The sequence below is a fragment of the Zingiber officinale genome, chromosome 3A (genome assembly GCF_018446385.1).
Source record: "Zingiber officinale cultivar Zhangliang chromosome 3A, Zo_v1.1, whole genome shotgun sequence".
Lineage (NCBI taxonomy): Eukaryota > Viridiplantae > Streptophyta > Magnoliopsida > Zingiberales > Zingiberaceae > Zingiber > Zingiber officinale.
The window spans coordinates 22,354,072-22,371,100 of record NC_055990.1 but is presented as its reverse complement, the minus strand read 5'-3'; the positions used below and the strand labels follow the sequence as shown (position 1 = coordinate 22,371,100).

Genomic DNA, 17,029 nt, shown 5'->3' with positions numbered 1-17,029 from the left:
AAGGGTGTCATAGTCGCCTCTTCGTCAACACCAGCGACAGCTCATCCGGCCTTCGTCTGACTCAGGTTCCGGACAAGATCATATCCCAACCCGTGTGCTACTGATATATCTCAGCTTACGTGTCGCTAACCTATCTCCTGCTTTCGTGCCGTTATTATATCCTGACCTACATGTTAATGTCACCTCTCGGGCTGCATGTCGATGTCGTTTCTCGGCTTGCGTGCCGATGTCACATCTCGACCTACGTGTCAATGTCATATCTCGACATGCGTGCCAATATCATATCCCGACCACAGTGGCGTGGAGAGGTCCCAGCCCGCATGTCGTTTTCCGAATGCAGGTCACGTTCGACTGAGTGCTGTCAGATCCAGCTCTCCCGTCTGTTCAAAGTCATCTACCTTTCCGAGTCAGGGCAACGCGAGCATCATCCCGACCAACTCACCGATCCACCCGAGGGTATCCCGGGCCAGGGTACGTTCTCTATTCATATTCTATACGCATTTTATTATTCTAGCATTAGTCCATTATTTATATATTCGTTGGATCTGCCTCGAGTATCGGGGTACCAGGGACCAGGGCGATCCGGTCGCTAGCTGCAGATAGCGTTGATCAGAGGACTTCTAACAACTTGGTCAACATAGAAGTTATCTCAGCATATCCCTCTTTCGGGACATCACAATTTGATTAACATTTCATCTACTTCACTCGATGATCCGTCTGACTTAGATTCCGAACAGAATCATATTAATGAAATTTAAATAATTTAGTTCAAATGGTAAATAATATTTTGATATCATATTGTTTAGAGATCCTAATATCATTTATGAATAACTTATATTTATTGTACCAGCTATCTCATAATCTTTATAAATTCTAGTATATATATATAATATTTTGTAGAAGTTATCCGGTAATTTGTATAAAAATTAAAGGTATAGGAATATTTTCAGAATAAAATGCTTGAAGGCACATATATATAAAAAAACATTGAGCCGGAGCCCACCGATGACGTCAGCCATTGCAAGTGGAGGCGTAACCTCACCGGCGATCGAGGAGGACTAATGAGGGCGAAGAATCCGCCTGCGAAGACCTGCTCGCTGTCGTCTCCTCTCCGCGTTCACCGATCTGATTCCTTTCTCCCTTGCTCCGCCGCCTCCCCGGTGATGGGATCCTCCGCCTCTTCGTATCGTCTCCTCCTCCCCCTTCTCCTCTCGCTTCTTCTGCTCGGATCGTCGTTCGGCCTGGCGGATTCCGACTTCTTGGATCCTTCTCGAGTAATTGAGTTGTCGTGGAATCCCAGGTGAGGGATTCCCAGCCCGCCTTCTTCTTATTCTTGTAGGATTGCCTCGGCCTCTGGCCTTCACTCTGCTCTTGGTGTTTGGTAGGGCTTTCTTGTATCAGGGATTCCTCTCCGACGAGGAGTGCGACCATCTCATCTCTCTGGTTAGAATCTTTTGACTTTTTTTTCTGTATTACATATCGTGAATTTGGGGGTTTCTATGGGTTCGATTAGTGACGAGCGTTTTGGAACCAGGCAAAGGATAAGTTGGAGAAATCTATGGTCGCGGATAATGATTCGGGGGAGAGTATGATGAGTGAGGTGCGGACGAGCTCTGGCATGTTCATCGGAAAGAGGCAGGTAATGTTTAATGTTTCTGGCCCTTTCATGAAAATTATTTATTGCTCTATGCATTTTGCAACCTTGATGCACGTATGTCTTCCAGGATTCAGTACATTTTGCAATAGTTCGCTATACATGACATGCCAATGCAAAGAGCATTTGCTGTAAGAGATTTGATGAAGGTCTTCTTAGTAATTTCATTGTTCAGGAAAAGATACCGTTGAATAACAACCAAAATACTATTTCTTTCACCCATTTCAGTTTCCCTGGTTAGTTTGTAGGATGAACTGATTGTTTTTGCTAGAGTTGTATAACCTTTCAAAGGAACAACTTCTACAACAACATATTATTTAGGTTTGTTATCTCTATGTTGTCCTCGCAGGAGGGAAGATTGTGGTAATCATGCTTGCCCACCCTTAGCTATTTTGAGAGGTTCCTCATGTAAACGATTCCAATGCCCAAGCTTTCTGGACTTATAGTGGATCTGTAAGAATAGGTGGGGATAAATAGTCTCCATTGTGGCTGATTCTTATTATTTTGCTAGACATCCCTTTTCTTCTTTGTTGTGGAAGACAGAATGAAGAAGTTAGAATAAGTCACTGGGTGACACCTAGTCATTGAGAGCGTGTCTCATCTTTTGTTGTTCACTAGCTATATGATTGGCCCTAGAATGAAAATGAGGTCTAGCTACTATAATGCCCGGAAGTTGCTACTTAAAAATATTGTTGCATTGCCATTCAAGTCAGCTAGCTTTATTTTGTAGGTCCTTGCTTGGAACTTGCTAATGAAATTGCGATCCTTGCATGAGCGTGCCAATACTAGATTTACTTGCTTTGATTGGAATATCGTGTGGTTCCTTGAGTCATTAAGTGCTAGCTGCAAGGAGGTATGTCATTAATGGCTCCTTGAATGCCAGCCACAAGGAGGAACTTGAGGAATTATATTGCTATCTTCAGCTCTATTGGCTCACTGACCTCTAGGCCTTCATGTTTCAAGTTTGTTTATCTAACCATATTCCTTGCTATAGTGGACTCATAACCCCATATACTATCTTATTGCCTTGCCCTTTAATTTCTTACTCCTCTAGTCAGTCATTGCGACAGTTTGCTTGTTAGGTAACTTTCACCTCATAATGGTGCGGCTAACTGAAAGTAGGCTCAAATGTCAACTTATGCATACAGTTACTTGCATAAAGGCATGCTCAGTCTTCCAAATGTCACTTCATCGACCAAAGTGGACTCCTTGTTTTACTGATAAAGAGACTTAATTTGAATGACCAGGTCCAACATCACACTGACATGTGAGGAAGATACATTATAACCCAGCTGTGAGGTAGATGGTGAGTTCTACAACAAATATATATGAGTCTTGTCATTACTCAATGCAAACGCTCTATTCATAACTATTAATGAGCATGAGTGGCCCAATTTTAGATTATATTCTAAAATCCTACAACACATTGACACATCAGGGAGATGCATTGCAACCCAGCTGTGAAGTGGCCCAATTTTAGATCGTCTTCCTTCTTTACATCATATCAGATTATCTGATATGATGCAATATGATGTTATGAATCACCAATATTTCAATAATTGCAGTTTGTCCATAGTGTTGTTTTAAAATTTTGAAGTAATTACTAGTACTTTTTTTGTGAGAGAGAGTGTTAAATGTCAGCCCATCGATCATGTCACAATTAGAGACACATTATATGTGTGTAGATAGTAAATGTGATTTATAGTTGATTTGGACCCGTAGATTCCTGATGGAAAATTTGCAATTATCAGTTTTTCTTTCTTGATGCCAAATTGTCTAAAAGTGAAGTGAAGTTTGAATTGTCAACCTTAAATGCTCTGGGCAACTCTTGTTTTTTACTTGAAGTTGTTTCAGAATGCTAATGACCGACTGAATTGCTTTTTCTTTCTCTTCTCGGAATTATGTAATCAAATGTGCACAAGGGTTGTTGTTGTTGTGGTTGTTGTAAATGTGCACAAGCATGCACACACTACACAAAGCCAATGCACACTCTCATGTATGCTGACACAGATTCTTATGCAGAAATAAGCATTTTATATTGTCCTTTGTGCATTTATTTACTTGTGTGGATAAATGTTGGGAAGAGGATGGGAGGGAATAGTGGAGTAAGATGGAAAGAAACAGAAGCCAGTCTGCCAAATTTTCATGTGTCTTCTTTGTTCCTTCCACTTCCCTTTTCCCTCTTATTCATCCGCCCAAGCAACATGCCATCAGCATCATCCTTTTTTTTCCTTCTATGGTAGTTGCTGCTGAGCTACACTATGAAGATTAATTTTATTAAATTTGCAACCATCTTCTTGTAGGATGAAATTGTTGCAAGAATCGAGAAGAGGATTGCTGCTTGGACCTTCCTTCCAGAAGGTTTCTTACATCCCTTAAATTAAAAGATTTGCTGCATAAAAGAATTTATTATTCCTAAATGATCTTACTTTTTTCCACCTTTTTTCAGAAAATGGCGAATCCTTTCAAATACTGCATTATGAGCATGGCCAAAAATATGAGCCTCATTTTGATTTCTTTCACGATAAAGCCAATCAAGAACTAGGAGGTCATCGAATTGCCACAGTATTAATGTACCTATCCAATGTTCAGAAGGGTGGAGAGACCATCTTTCCTTCTGCGAAGGTAATAGATCCATCATTAAATACATTGCATAAGAGACCATCCTGACTCTTTTTCTATCATCTCAGGGGAAGTTATCTCAATTGAAGGATGACACCTGGTCAGACTGTGCAAAAAATGGTTATGCAGGTATCACTTATACCAGCTATCCAACAATTTTTTTTCTTTCTGATTCTAATTCTCAGTATTTCATCTACAAATCATGATATTTTTTTCTGCAGTAAAACCTTCAAAAGGTGATGCCTTGCTGTTCTTTAGCCTACACCCTGATGCGACAACAGACTCCGAGAGTTTGCACGGAAGCTGCCCCGTCATAGAGGGTGAAAAATGGTCCGCAACAAAATGGATTCATGTGAGGTCTTTTGAGAGACCACACAAAACAAGCTCCAGCTCAGGGTGTGAAGATGAGAATGTTCTTTGCCCGCAGTGGGCCTTAGCAGGCGAGTGTGTGAAAAACCCTCAATATATGGTAGGCACCAAGGATTCACATGGGTATTGTAGGAAGAGCTGCAATGTATGCACCATGTAGCTGGTTATTATTTATTATTCACTTGATAAACTGTAATCAATATTACCATAAGGTGAACAAGATTATGTCTGTATACATGGCATTTATTCTATAATTCTGGTACGATCGATCTTTGATGAGGTTTCTGCCTCTAATGTATCAACTTTTTCCCCCCTAGGCCTTAGAACAGCTAATCCAACTGAGTTATTTTTTCTCCTCTCTTCCGTTGCCTCCCCGGTGTGTCCTTCCCACTCCCATCATTGACACAAGCTCCCTCCTTCAAATTATAGATTGAAATATTGATCCAGGCAACACGTGTAAAGTGACAACTTTTGGAGCACGGATCCTTGGTCCGCAAAATGCGGACAAGAGGAGAATGATGACCCTCACTTATTTTACAAGTGGGATCATCACTTTCCACCAATCTTGTGGTCTGCGTTTTACAGACCAGAGAATCTAAACTGCAACTTTTGGTAATCACCCGTGACATGGTACGATGGCAAGGCTTTAATCAAACATCCACGATTTGAATTTGGATTAGTGTACTTGGAACATTTTCTTCTGTTGAAATGAAAAATCTAAATTGTTGATTGCTAGACAAGGAGTTGTTGATTGCTAGACAAGGAGTGACTTGCGCTTTTGGATTTAACAGATGGACGAACGGGAAAAACTGCCCACCTTCAAGATTAATTGGGTCACATGACTCTAGATTTCAACCCCTATATTACCTTTGGAGAGTGTCCAAAATGCCAGCAAGAGCCAAAAACAATATCATTCTGAGATAAAAACATTGACACAGCCCCTATATATTACCTTTGGTGAGTGTCCAAAATGCCGGCAAGAGCTGATAATAATATCATTCTAAGATCAAAACATTGGCCCGACTCGATATCTCAAACCCTAATATTGCCTTTGGAGAGTGTCAATGTTAACAACATGATTCGTCTGTTCAGACTCAGCAGCAACCAGTGACAAATTATAACAACCTTGACGCACGCAGAAACCACATGAAGAAGTCCAAATTAGCCATATAATTATAATTAGTTTCTTGGTGCTAATATTCTTGACTTAAACAGATGAAAGAATATAGAAGGAACTTGTGAGTTTAAATCTACAGTTAGCAATCCAGCAAACTAATTCAAGATACCCTTTTTCATCAAATCAATAGTTTTCAGTAATAAATCCTCTGGACAAGGAAAAGGAAAAGGAAACCACCAAACAAGTAAACGTGTCCTACACAAGGTAAATTATCTTTGTGCTGCAGTCAAATCCCTCATCGAATGTGAAAACATGTTATCATGCCAATAGAGACGCACAAACTTAAGAGAGGTTATGGAGTACAATTTGGCATTATCAGCCAATGAGCTCCTGCACACTACAATATGGATTTCCTTCACCAATCGACAGAGCACTTTGATACAGAAGTCTGAAATGCTAATTGCTTTTTGATCTAAACATATTGCAGGTGCCAGTCTCCACACGAAGGCTGCTTTCCCTTCTACAGTTAGCTTTTGCACCCTGATATAATTCAGAACAAGACTGCAGTTAGACAAACTTCATGGCAGAGATCACCACCAAAAGCACTGGCGTAATAGAGATTTTTAAATTTCAGAGACATGTTTGTGTTATAAGATGATTGTTGATCTGTCATATCATAGTAAAATCACAGTAATCGAAATATAAAAAATTAAAAACAATGTAAAATCAAAGTCAACCTATTTTTGTCAAAACAATACTCGATTTATTTCTGCTATTCACTTGCACAATTTGGAATGATTAGAAGCTTATAATAATTTCATTTTGTTTGAATTAATATTGATGCATATTGTACAATTTCTAAACCGAATTTAACATATTTATTTGACAAAAATATCTTATATTATCTGACACAATATAATCCCTTATATTGATAACCCCTTAATTAGATAGCATCTGAATCTTAAACTTCCCATGCACACTCTCTTATATCACATCAACTTTTTCTTAATCTTCTCTCCATCCAACCTCCTTTCTCTATTCATCAAGAAAGAACTTCCTTCTGAATGGCATAGAATGACTACTTTATTTCTGATATTTTTTTTGTTCTTTTATTATTCTAGATTTATATTTCAGTACATGGCTTTCTATTTTTTTCTTATCATTTTAATCGTTGTGGGACAACTTGTATTGCATTTATATGTTATTGTAATATGGCATTTAAACAAACAAATTGTTTCAACAATACCTGATGCAGATTTGGAGATGTTCTCTAAATTTATATTATAGTTTCAAACATTATTTCATATTGTTATTAATTATTTAAGGATGAATATTTTCAGGGGGTTATTAGTTTACTTCCAATACCATGAAAAGCTACATTTTAGATTTTGTTCCAGAGCATTTTGTAATGAACTCCCATTTGGAGCTTTAAAGGTACTCCGAAGGGGAGGTGCCCCATATATGTTATATTCAACATTATATTGGTCAATGGGAGTTCCGTTTTTTTTAGTAAACCAGTGGGGAAAAAGATCATATAAATACATAAATCTATTTTTTTAATACAAATTAAGGATATATATTAGATGATGATCATGTTATGTTACAGATTTAGTTTAGTTAATGTTAGTCATTTTATTTCATTCTTAAGCTAGATTGAGCATAATTTATTTCTTTGCTGGAACATAAACTAGGTCCTCCATGAATGATTTAAACTTTAATAATTATATATATTGAGATGATACTATATTTGCAATAATACTTAATAATGTTTTGAATAATATCTTAATTATTAAATTTATGTAGTAAAAAACAATAGTCATTGGTTTGAAACGGCAGACAATTAGTTTACATAAATCAATATATTTCTCTAAATTTAATGAGGTTTAAATAATTCATTAATATTAATAATTTTTGGTATTTAAAGAATCCAGATCTACACACATTCTATTACTCATAAATAAACTATATATTTTTTTAGAGTTTATATTTTAATAACAATAGTGAGCCTTTCATTTCCAATTCTGCCACCAGCAATTGGATGAATTTAAATGAAATTCCTTTATGCAATGTGTTGGAGAAATTATACTTACAGCTAAGATATTAGTGAAAGAACATATATCTGGTGAAATGACCAATGTGATGGTAAGGATGTCTCCTTCAAAGTAAACATGATTATAAAACAAAGGAACAAATAAAAATAGAGATTTGATCTGTTCCAATGAAAACAACATCAGCCTGTCCTAACTAAGGCATCTGGGAATCCTGCCCCATCACTAAGATGAGGGGAATCGAATAAAGAAATATAACTTGCATGCAAGATAGAGCAGGAAAGAGATAATAATTTAATGTCCCACCCCAGTTTTTCGACATAAAATTTAAAGACAAATTAAATATATTATAGATTATGTTGTATAATGTTATGGTCCCGAATGCAAGATCGAGTCACAGGTCAAGATCCGGATCCGTACTTAGTCATGCAACACGTAATGGGGAAGGAAGAAAGACTCGTCCAAATTACTCAATTTTTCTTCCTCTCTTCATTGATGATAACACTCCTTATATAAGAAGCCAATTACATGGACTATTCAAGAAAAAAAGGAAAAGACCAAAACAAGAAATCAAAAATAGAAAGACCCTTTATTTATTTCTACTTATAGTAGTAGCAGATTTATTCCAGCAGCTAATTAGGTAGTAGCAGATTTATTCCAAACTGGCAATTAGGTAGTAGTAGATTTATTCCACTAGCTAATTAGGTAGTAGCAGATTTATTCCAAACTGGTAATTTGCTTCCAACTATAGTGGAATCCAACAAAGGTGTCCATATCATCACTCCTCTCCTCGATGTTGAGCTTGTCCTCAAGCTCGAAAGCGAGGTATAACGCCACTAATAGTATGGAGGGAAATTTTCAAATCCACTTCCACCTCTTCCTCACCTTCCCTGTCATCATCAGGCACTTCAATCCAAAATAGGAGTTTACACTTGTGACTCGTGGAGTAGGACTCATAACAATTAAAACAGAGGCCCTTGGCTCTCCGTTCTGCCATTTCGGCATGGGTCAGATGCTTGAAAAATGAAGCAGGTGGAGTATCCTTGCTGATGTCCCCCGTTGTCTTGGTCTTCGCCAAAGGAGGGCCTCCACTGCTAGTGTTGAGCTTATTTGTAGTCCCGCCTCAATTTGTGCACAGCAACCCCCCGCCTTGATGGAAGCACTGCTTCCATTCTAATGCCCTGGTCATATTCATTGCAATGCCTAGGTGCACAATGCCTAGGTTTTCAAGCTTATGCAGTTTGATGTCAATACGGCGATCTTCGACTAGCCCTGCAGTGAACAAGTCAACCTATTGTTGTGGTCGAAGGTCCGAAGTCCGAGCAAGGTGGGACTGGAACTGCCGCTAGTAGTCTTCTACCAAGCCCGTCTGCTTCAGATTTGCTAGCTCTCCTAGTGGGTTGTTGCTCATAGGCGACCCAAAGTGGATATGACAATGATTTTTGAATTTCTTCCAAGTCATATCAGGTTCTTCTTGTTCCATCGGATTAAACCAAAGTTGGACTTCCCCTACCAAGTGAAAGGCGACAAGGCCAACTTTGTCGGTTTCTGTGGTCCTTTGGTTGGCAAAGAATTTTTCGCACCTTTTAATCTAGCCCAGTGAATCCCCTTCTCCAGAATAGGTGGGAAACTCTATCTTTGAGTATCGTGGAACTAGGGTGCCCTAATTGGTGGTTTTAATCTGACCTCCGAGGCTTTGGAAGGGCCACACTCCATGCTAGTAGAGCTATTTGCGGTGGGCACTGGCTGTTGTCTTATCTCTTAAACAGTAGGGGATAACTCGGTCATCTTCTCCTCTAGTCCTCGTTGGCGGAGGATGATCTGCTCCATGAAAACTTGATGTTGTGAGATCAATCTTTCCATGAAGGTATCGAGTTTGGATGTGATTGGAACCATGTCACCCATGATCAACTTTGATACCAAGTTGTTATGGTCCCGAGTGCAGGATCGAGTCACAAGTCGAGATCCGGATCCGTACTTGGTCATGCAACACGTAATAGGGAAGGGAGGGGGAAAGACTCGTCCTAGACATAGTCTAAATTACTCAATTTTTCTTCCTCTCTTTATTGATAATAACACTCCTTATATAAGAAGTTAATTACATGGATTATTCAAGGAAAAAGGAAAAGACCAATCGCTAAAGGAAACAAGGAATCATAAATAGAAAGACCCTTTATTTATTTCTACTTATAGCAGTAGCAAATTCTGGCAGTAGTAGATTTATTTCAGCAGTTAATTAAGTAGTGACAGATTTATTCCAAATTGACAATTTAGGTAGTAGTAGATTTATTCCACTAGCTAATTAGGTAGTAGCAAATTTATTCCAAGCTGGTAATTTGCTTCCAATTATAGTGGCATCCAACAAAGTTGTCCATATCATATACTTTATGTAAATTATGTTGCCCAGCTAACTTGCCCTACTCAAGATTCAGATAGGATGGGAAGATAACGTGATGCACCTCATCTTGCCCTGCTTCTTATGTATTATGCAGGATAGGATAGGATAGGATAGGATGTGCCGCAACCAATTTCGTATTTAAAAACAAAAATATTGAAATCAAGAAAATCACATGTTCAAACTCCATCACATTCAATTTTATTTTGTTATTTACTTCATGTAATTCACAGTACCTAGGAACTAGTGATCAACAGTCTATCTAGAATGAAATAGTTCTCAGTAAGCTCCCTTACCTGGAAAATTGTTCCCAACTTCTTCAATGCTGTGGCTCGTAACTTCAGTACATCCTTTGAAACAGTATTGTCTCTTAAAACCTGAATTCAATCAAGCATTTAATTATTCTATTAAAAAAATCTAAAGCACGTCTGGCACTTCCAATTATCTCACCAAACACTAGATGAATATAGGAATTTATAATATCTAATTTTATCCTTATGCCAATGCAGTACAATGTGAGGCATAACTTATATGAGTACAGTGCTTACTGCCTGACACACGAGTGAAAGAGTGGATTCTATGTCAAGCACATTAATTTTCCACAAAGAGCTAAGCATTGCGTCTTTTTTCTCTTCCATGATTTTCATGAGGTTCTCAGGATCCTGTGATTCTCTTTTCACCCCTTCTTGAAGCTGGATCAGTTCCACCGCCCCTAAAATGAGAAAAAAATGGAAATGTCAAAACTCATGGAAAGAACAAAAATGTAGAAAATCATGCAAGTACCTGATGCTGCATTAACTTGTGATTTTACATGGTGACCCTTATCTCTTACCCATTCAGCTATAAATGGCACGCCCATGTATCGCTTGCTCTTTCCAATTTCTCTAGCGGCTTGTCTAGCATATATATAACCAATAGTGTGGAGCATAGGCTCCCCAAAAGCTAAAAAATAAATACTTCACTTTAGCAGGTGGCAATTTGATAAAGAAAAGGCTAATCAATACCGATAACAATAGTGCAATACCAGATGCAGTTTCAAAATTTATTTTGACTTTGTTATTTACTGATCAAAAGATTGTAGAACATTGAGGATAACACCACTCACAACCACATTTTTCCCCCCAGTGAATAGGTATTATGGACTTTTACAATGATTAAAAAAATAGAGAGAGAAAAATGCACCATTTTTCCATGCAAAGGTTCATTACTTTCTTAGTTTGTTTCTAAACACCAGAGGTACAATACCAGGTTACTTTGCACATTGAAGACCACTTACTACAGTTTGATCATCAAGCATTTTTTTGGAATTGTATGTCTTATAAAAACTACAAAAAGAGAAGAAATAATGAAGTCAATAAGTAGTCACCAGCTTGGGATAGACGACTTGCTTCAGAGTTTGCCCAATTCACAAATTCATTTTCTTGTCCTGACACATAGAGATGAAGATGATCTTTCAGAGTTTGGATTAGTTTCTGTTCTCTTTCTCTTTGTAGTTCCTGCACTTTGATACATGGAAATGATCACAATATAGTTATGTTGAACCAACAAAGCTCCTTATTAAACTAGAAAAGCTCCTTATAAGTGAAGTATAAATAGCGTACAACATGACAGAAAGCTTGCATCTATATTCTTAGATCACACACATTAGAGAACCAATACCAATTTTGATGTAACGAAATGCATTCAGAGAAATTGAGTCTTAATGATTAGAACTTGCAATTGAATATGGCATGCCATCAAATCAATCTTCATTGTCAAGTACTATGATGAGATAAATGTCCCTACTCATTTCCAGTGCATGTCTATTGTTCTGTGGTAATTGCTTCCACTCAGATTTGGATGGCCATAAAATTTCAGATGATAGTTATTTAAAATACCGAAGCTACATATCTCTCTTCCAATAAACTAGTATAAAATGGTGAACAAAACTTTAATGAGATAGTCTAATAGATGTAAATCAAACATAATCTGGTAAAAGGAATGTAAAAGAAAAAATTTCAAATATTATTCTTCCATATTATTCATGGCACAGTAAAGCTGTAGCTGCTAATAATTGAAAAGTAGTAAATGTGAGTTGCATCTGCTTGTTCATCAAATTCACAAAATTAGCTCCCAAAGTCGCATGTACAAAGCAATAAGCTTATCAAATATGAGCTAGAGAGAAATAGCAAGGTAAAGAAAATTAGCACAATGGATGATTAGTCAAACTCAAATCCACCAAATGCAACACTGGAATTTTACAAATGTACTAAGCTTAGAAATTAAGTTCTTCAGCAACATTGCCTATAACTTCAGAGATCAATTCTTAAGGCTAATGCAGACATGCAAGATGTGAGTGACAGCAAAATTTGGCTGAATATATACCAATTCATGGTTAGAATGTAGAGGTAGCAACCAAAAGTCTCACATGATCTGATTGAGTGGCAATACTTGACTCTATCAGAGTTCTCTGACTAGGTAATTTAGGGATTGCTGAAAGACTAACTATACCTTAATTCTCTCTTGCACTCTTTGTCTTCTGTTGTCTGAAATATTTGATTCTTCTTCTGCTTCTACAGAAGCAATGGTTGCTAAAGCCAGTTGTCCAATATAATCCTCAAAGAAATCACTTCCAAACATCATTCCAAAGACAGTACCAGGATCTACCATGGAATCTCTGACATATTAAAATTACTAACATATAAGTAACTGGACAAAATAAAACAATGTCATTAATAGAACCTTTAATTCAGGCAAAATGCCAGTGCTATCTCAGTGAAGATTCATCGTATAAAAATCCTTTCTATGAACTTACTGGGAAAGACCTTCCTTTCCATGCTTGTCATACTCTTCACGTTTCACAGGATCACTCAAGACTTGATAAGCCTCGCCAAGTATCTTCAAATATAATATTATCTTAATAAAACAGTAGTGAAACACGGGGAAGTAAGAATCTTAAATTTATTAGTATAGTTATATATGTTTCCATTTGCAAATTGCAATAAATTGTGAATTGCAAATTGCATGGCGTATATTTGGATCAAATAAAACCTAGATTCTAAAAAGAAACAATTTCTTTTGAACATATTAAAACATATTCATGTAGACAATTAGGTAATTGTGCCACTCTTTTTGGAACCATCAATAGGAAGCACCTGAAAGTTATGAGCAGCTTGTGGATCTCCGGGATTTTTATCTGGGTGCACCAATCTTGCCTAAAGATAAAGAGACAAAATCAGCAATTTAAAAGGTCAAAATCTTCATAGCGATGTCAAATGTTTAACTAGATGAGACAAACTGATATAAAATACTAGGTGGGATCTGGCCATTCAATTTAAGCATCATATGGTAAAAGTGATTGGGGGTTCAGGATTTTCAATTGATACAAATGAGCATGTAATCCTTCCGATCTATTGATAATTAAAGTTCAACAAAATCTTCTTAACTATATGTGAATTACCAAGAATAGAACGTCACTATTATTACAAGTTTAATACTTTCACATCATTTTGAACCTGCAAAGAGTTCAACTTGAAGCACTCAAATGACTCACTTTTATAATCGGGAACTACTGAACTTGTCCGGAGGATTTTCTTACTGTTCTGATGCAGAAATAAGTGTCTTTTACAAGAATATGTGAAAAAGAATGACTCAAGTATATCTTCATCAGAGGAATCTTCTAGTTACCTTAAGGTAATAGGCCTTCTTGATCTCAGAAGAAGACGCGTCTATGCTAACACCCAATATATCATAGAACTCGGTAGATTTCACCATGATTCCTAATTACACCTATCTGCAGCACAAGGGTCAAATCATTAAATTGTGGAGCCAGTTATTCTCGTCACAGGTTGTCAGTGGAACAAATCAATCAGTGGTGCAGATACAGATATACGTACAAACACAAATAGCATTTCCCACATTATTGTGGTAGGCAGTGAAGTTTTAGATCAGTAAGAGGCATTTTTCCTGACAAATTTAAGTCTTCAAAAAAAAGAATATATATCACCATCAACGTAAAACACGGATAGAGCCCGCACAGGATAATAAGCAAATAACTAAAAGCCTTTATTTCCCTCCAAAGGAAAATAGTGAGCGGAACAAAACCATTTTTTGGAAAGAGAATAGGGAAAGAGGTCAGGGAGAAATACAAGAAAAAAAAAATCAAAGCACTAACAGAGAACACTACCTTCGGTTCTTACCTCAAAGGAAAATTTCAAAAGGGGCGAAAGAGAAGGGAGGCAACAGGATCCGGGTGGATTTGACTGAAACCAGAACAAATCGACGAAGCTTCGAAGGCGAAGAGAGGATCTTTCGAGGAGATTAAGCAACACGATAGAACAAGCGAAAAGAATGGGCGAATCGGGGGAGCAAGCACCTGTCGATGCGGAGGCCACGGAAGAAGCGCCGGCGTAGCTGCACGAAGTGACCCGGAGCTCAGAGTGAGATAGCAGTGGAGAGTGCCCGATATATTCCAAACACGGGAAGACGATAAAACGCTGCTGGTTAGTATATCGCCGGTTACAGGCGGAAAGGATTGGAAATCCGGAAAATTACATTTTTGCCTCCCAAAGATTGCGTAATTTTCAGAATGCCCATAACAATTTTAAAATATTCATTATTTGCAAAAAAGCTTACAATTGTTTACAAATTAATTGCGGGATCAAAACTCAGGTTCATATAAAATTAAAATGTGAGATGCCTTTAATCACTATTTTCCGACTAATCCGACTGAATTATGGATGGAATGATATGGTAAGTTAAATCATATATTTTTGTACTTTATGTATTTATTTATTTGGCATATGTAGTCTATTTAGGTCTTTTAATGTTGGACAATATTACACTATTTTGTTGGAGATATTTCCTGAAGTTATAAAAAATCTACTGAAATTAAAATTATTAGAATTTAAATTTAGACTTATTTTTATTGAAATGATCCGCTGATAATTTTAAATTGTCAGCTTAGATTGGTTAGACCGAGTTGCTGCGTTGTCCAAGATAGTATCAAATCACTTTGCTACTAAATCTAAAGTATCAAGTCGAGAAAGAGAGAAACTAAGATTTATGTACGACACAATTTCCTTAAAGCATATTCGATTCCTCCAACGTATTTTGAAGTCACGTTGGATGTTGTTTTCTATGAAACAATGATAAAATCATAATCACAACTTAGTACATGTTGTTTGGGGGCAAACTGAACAATTAAGTATTACTACTTAAATCCATGTTATCATTTACAATGTGTCTAAGAATATGATTGGTGGTTTATCGTGTTGTGTTTGGTAAACTATTTCTGATTAACTGCATCTATTATCTCCTAATTAGAATTTGTTTTTTAATTATATGTCAAAAGGTGATTCATTTACCCTAGTATTTCCGTCAATTCGTCTTTGGCCAATACAGAAAGGATAAATTATAAATGACTATTAGTCATTTGTACAGTAATAAGGCATGGAGAAAAATATATTCAGATGTGCCGAATTTCGACCCCAATTAAGAGTGTGTATTCAATTAAAATCAAGTTGCATGGAATTAAACTAATCGAACCAAATCAATTTTTTTCAAACTCATTGAACCAACCGAATTTAAAAAAAAAAAAATCAAACAAATCGAAATGACAAAATATCAATTAATACGGTTGAAAACGAATTAGGTGAATTTTTTCAATTAAGGTCTAAAAATTTAATTTGATTTGAAAAAAAAATCAATTTCAATATAAAAATCAGGATTCAAAATTTTAATTAGATCTAAAAATTAGATTAAAAATAAATTTAAATTAAATTATTTTTTAAAAAACTAAAATGAATCGTACCAAAATTTTAAATTTAGTTAGTTGGTTCGATTTAATTGAAATTTTGCTTGCCTTCAATTATAACAGTATTTGGATCTGTAGATTTATTTTGAATTTATAAATTCTGATGATCCACGTCTCATCCAATTTGATAATTATTGATGGCCCGGTCAAAGACAGACCCGCTATGTTTTTATATTAATCATCATTGAGTTCCCATGTACGGCAGAGATGTAATTGTCGGCTTCGAATCTAGATTCACTTCTCTACAATTTTCATGAAGTATTCAATATCTTTAACTTATTCAGACTTTCTCAGCGCTCAAATTCACTTTTTAAAATTTCTACTAAATATTTTATCTGTTTATCTTAAAAATATTTTACAATAATTTTTAGTTAAGATCTGAACAGTAAATAATTGGTAATTGTACATATTAAGTTGAAATTGAATTGGATTAATTGAAATCAAATTAACTTAACTGATTAAATTTTCTAATAAAAATTAAATAAATCGAACCGATAACATATCAATTAATTCGATTGAAAATTAAATTAATGAATTTTTTTGAAATAATGAGAGATTTAATTGAAACCGATTTTTTTTTATTTTATGGAGATTTAATTATTTATTTCATTTTATTCGATTTAATTAAATAAAAAATTTAAAAATTGAACCTAATTAATTTAAAATTAAATTTTTAAAAGAAAAATTAAATTATTGAATTAACCAAAGTAAATTTTAAATTCAGTTAGTTAGATTTGATCATTGAATATTTATTCATCCGGACTAGTTGGACTGTAAATTTTACTTATTTGTTAGTTTAATGAACAGTATAGTAGTCATTATAACAATCAACAAATAAATACACAGCTAAAGTCAGTACATGATCCGCAATTGAATTATGAAGGCGATAATATATCATCCTATTTGAGTGCTTGGCCTGTTGAAGCTACTTGCATCCTACAAATGGAAAAGACAGAAAAATTGCGGCTTAAATCGAGAAGCATCATTCTATAGGAACAACTTGAATTGAGTTTTAGAATATTTTTATTTT

At 36.0% G+C, this 17,029-nt stretch overlaps 2 protein-coding genes across 3 annotated transcripts; one reads left to right on the top strand and one right to left on the bottom strand.

The window, feature by feature from the left end:
- The first annotated feature begins 995 nt into the window (after positions 1-995).
- Positions 996-4,924, top strand: LOC122051404 (probable prolyl 4-hydroxylase 7). Its single transcript, XM_042612539.1, has 7 exons — positions 996-1,300; positions 1,386-1,443; positions 1,535-1,639; positions 3,958-4,015; positions 4,104-4,279; positions 4,345-4,405; positions 4,498-4,924. Exons 1-7 carry the CDS (start codon positions 1,062-1,064, stop codon positions 4,803-4,805), a joined length of 1,005 nt encoding a protein of 334 aa, XP_042468473.1. The 5' UTR covers positions 996-1,061; the 3' UTR covers positions 4,806-4,924.
- A 994-nt stretch (positions 4,925-5,918) lies between these two features.
- Positions 5,919-14,716, bottom strand: LOC122051403 (chaperone protein dnaJ 10-like). 2 transcript variants are annotated; one of them, XM_042612536.1, is made up of 10 exons: positions 14,560-14,716; positions 13,872-13,977; positions 13,340-13,399; positions 13,000-13,082; positions 12,696-12,861; positions 11,572-11,701; positions 10,989-11,147; positions 10,754-10,917; positions 10,502-10,582; positions 5,919-6,302 (listed from the first exon to the last, which is right to left on the bottom strand). In XM_042612536.1, the coding sequence occupies exons 2-10, from the start codon at positions 13,956-13,958 to the stop codon at positions 6,219-6,221; spliced, it is 1,014 nt and encodes a 337-aa protein (XP_042468470.1). In that variant the 5' UTR covers positions 13,959-13,977; positions 14,560-14,716; the 3' UTR covers positions 5,919-6,218. The 2 variants fall into 2 exon arrangements, with proteins under 2 accessions (XP_042468470.1, XP_042468471.1); XM_042612537.1 differs by lacking the exon at positions 14,560-14,716 and adding an exon at positions 14,384-14,547.
- Positions 14,717-17,029: the final 2,313 nt, after the last annotated feature.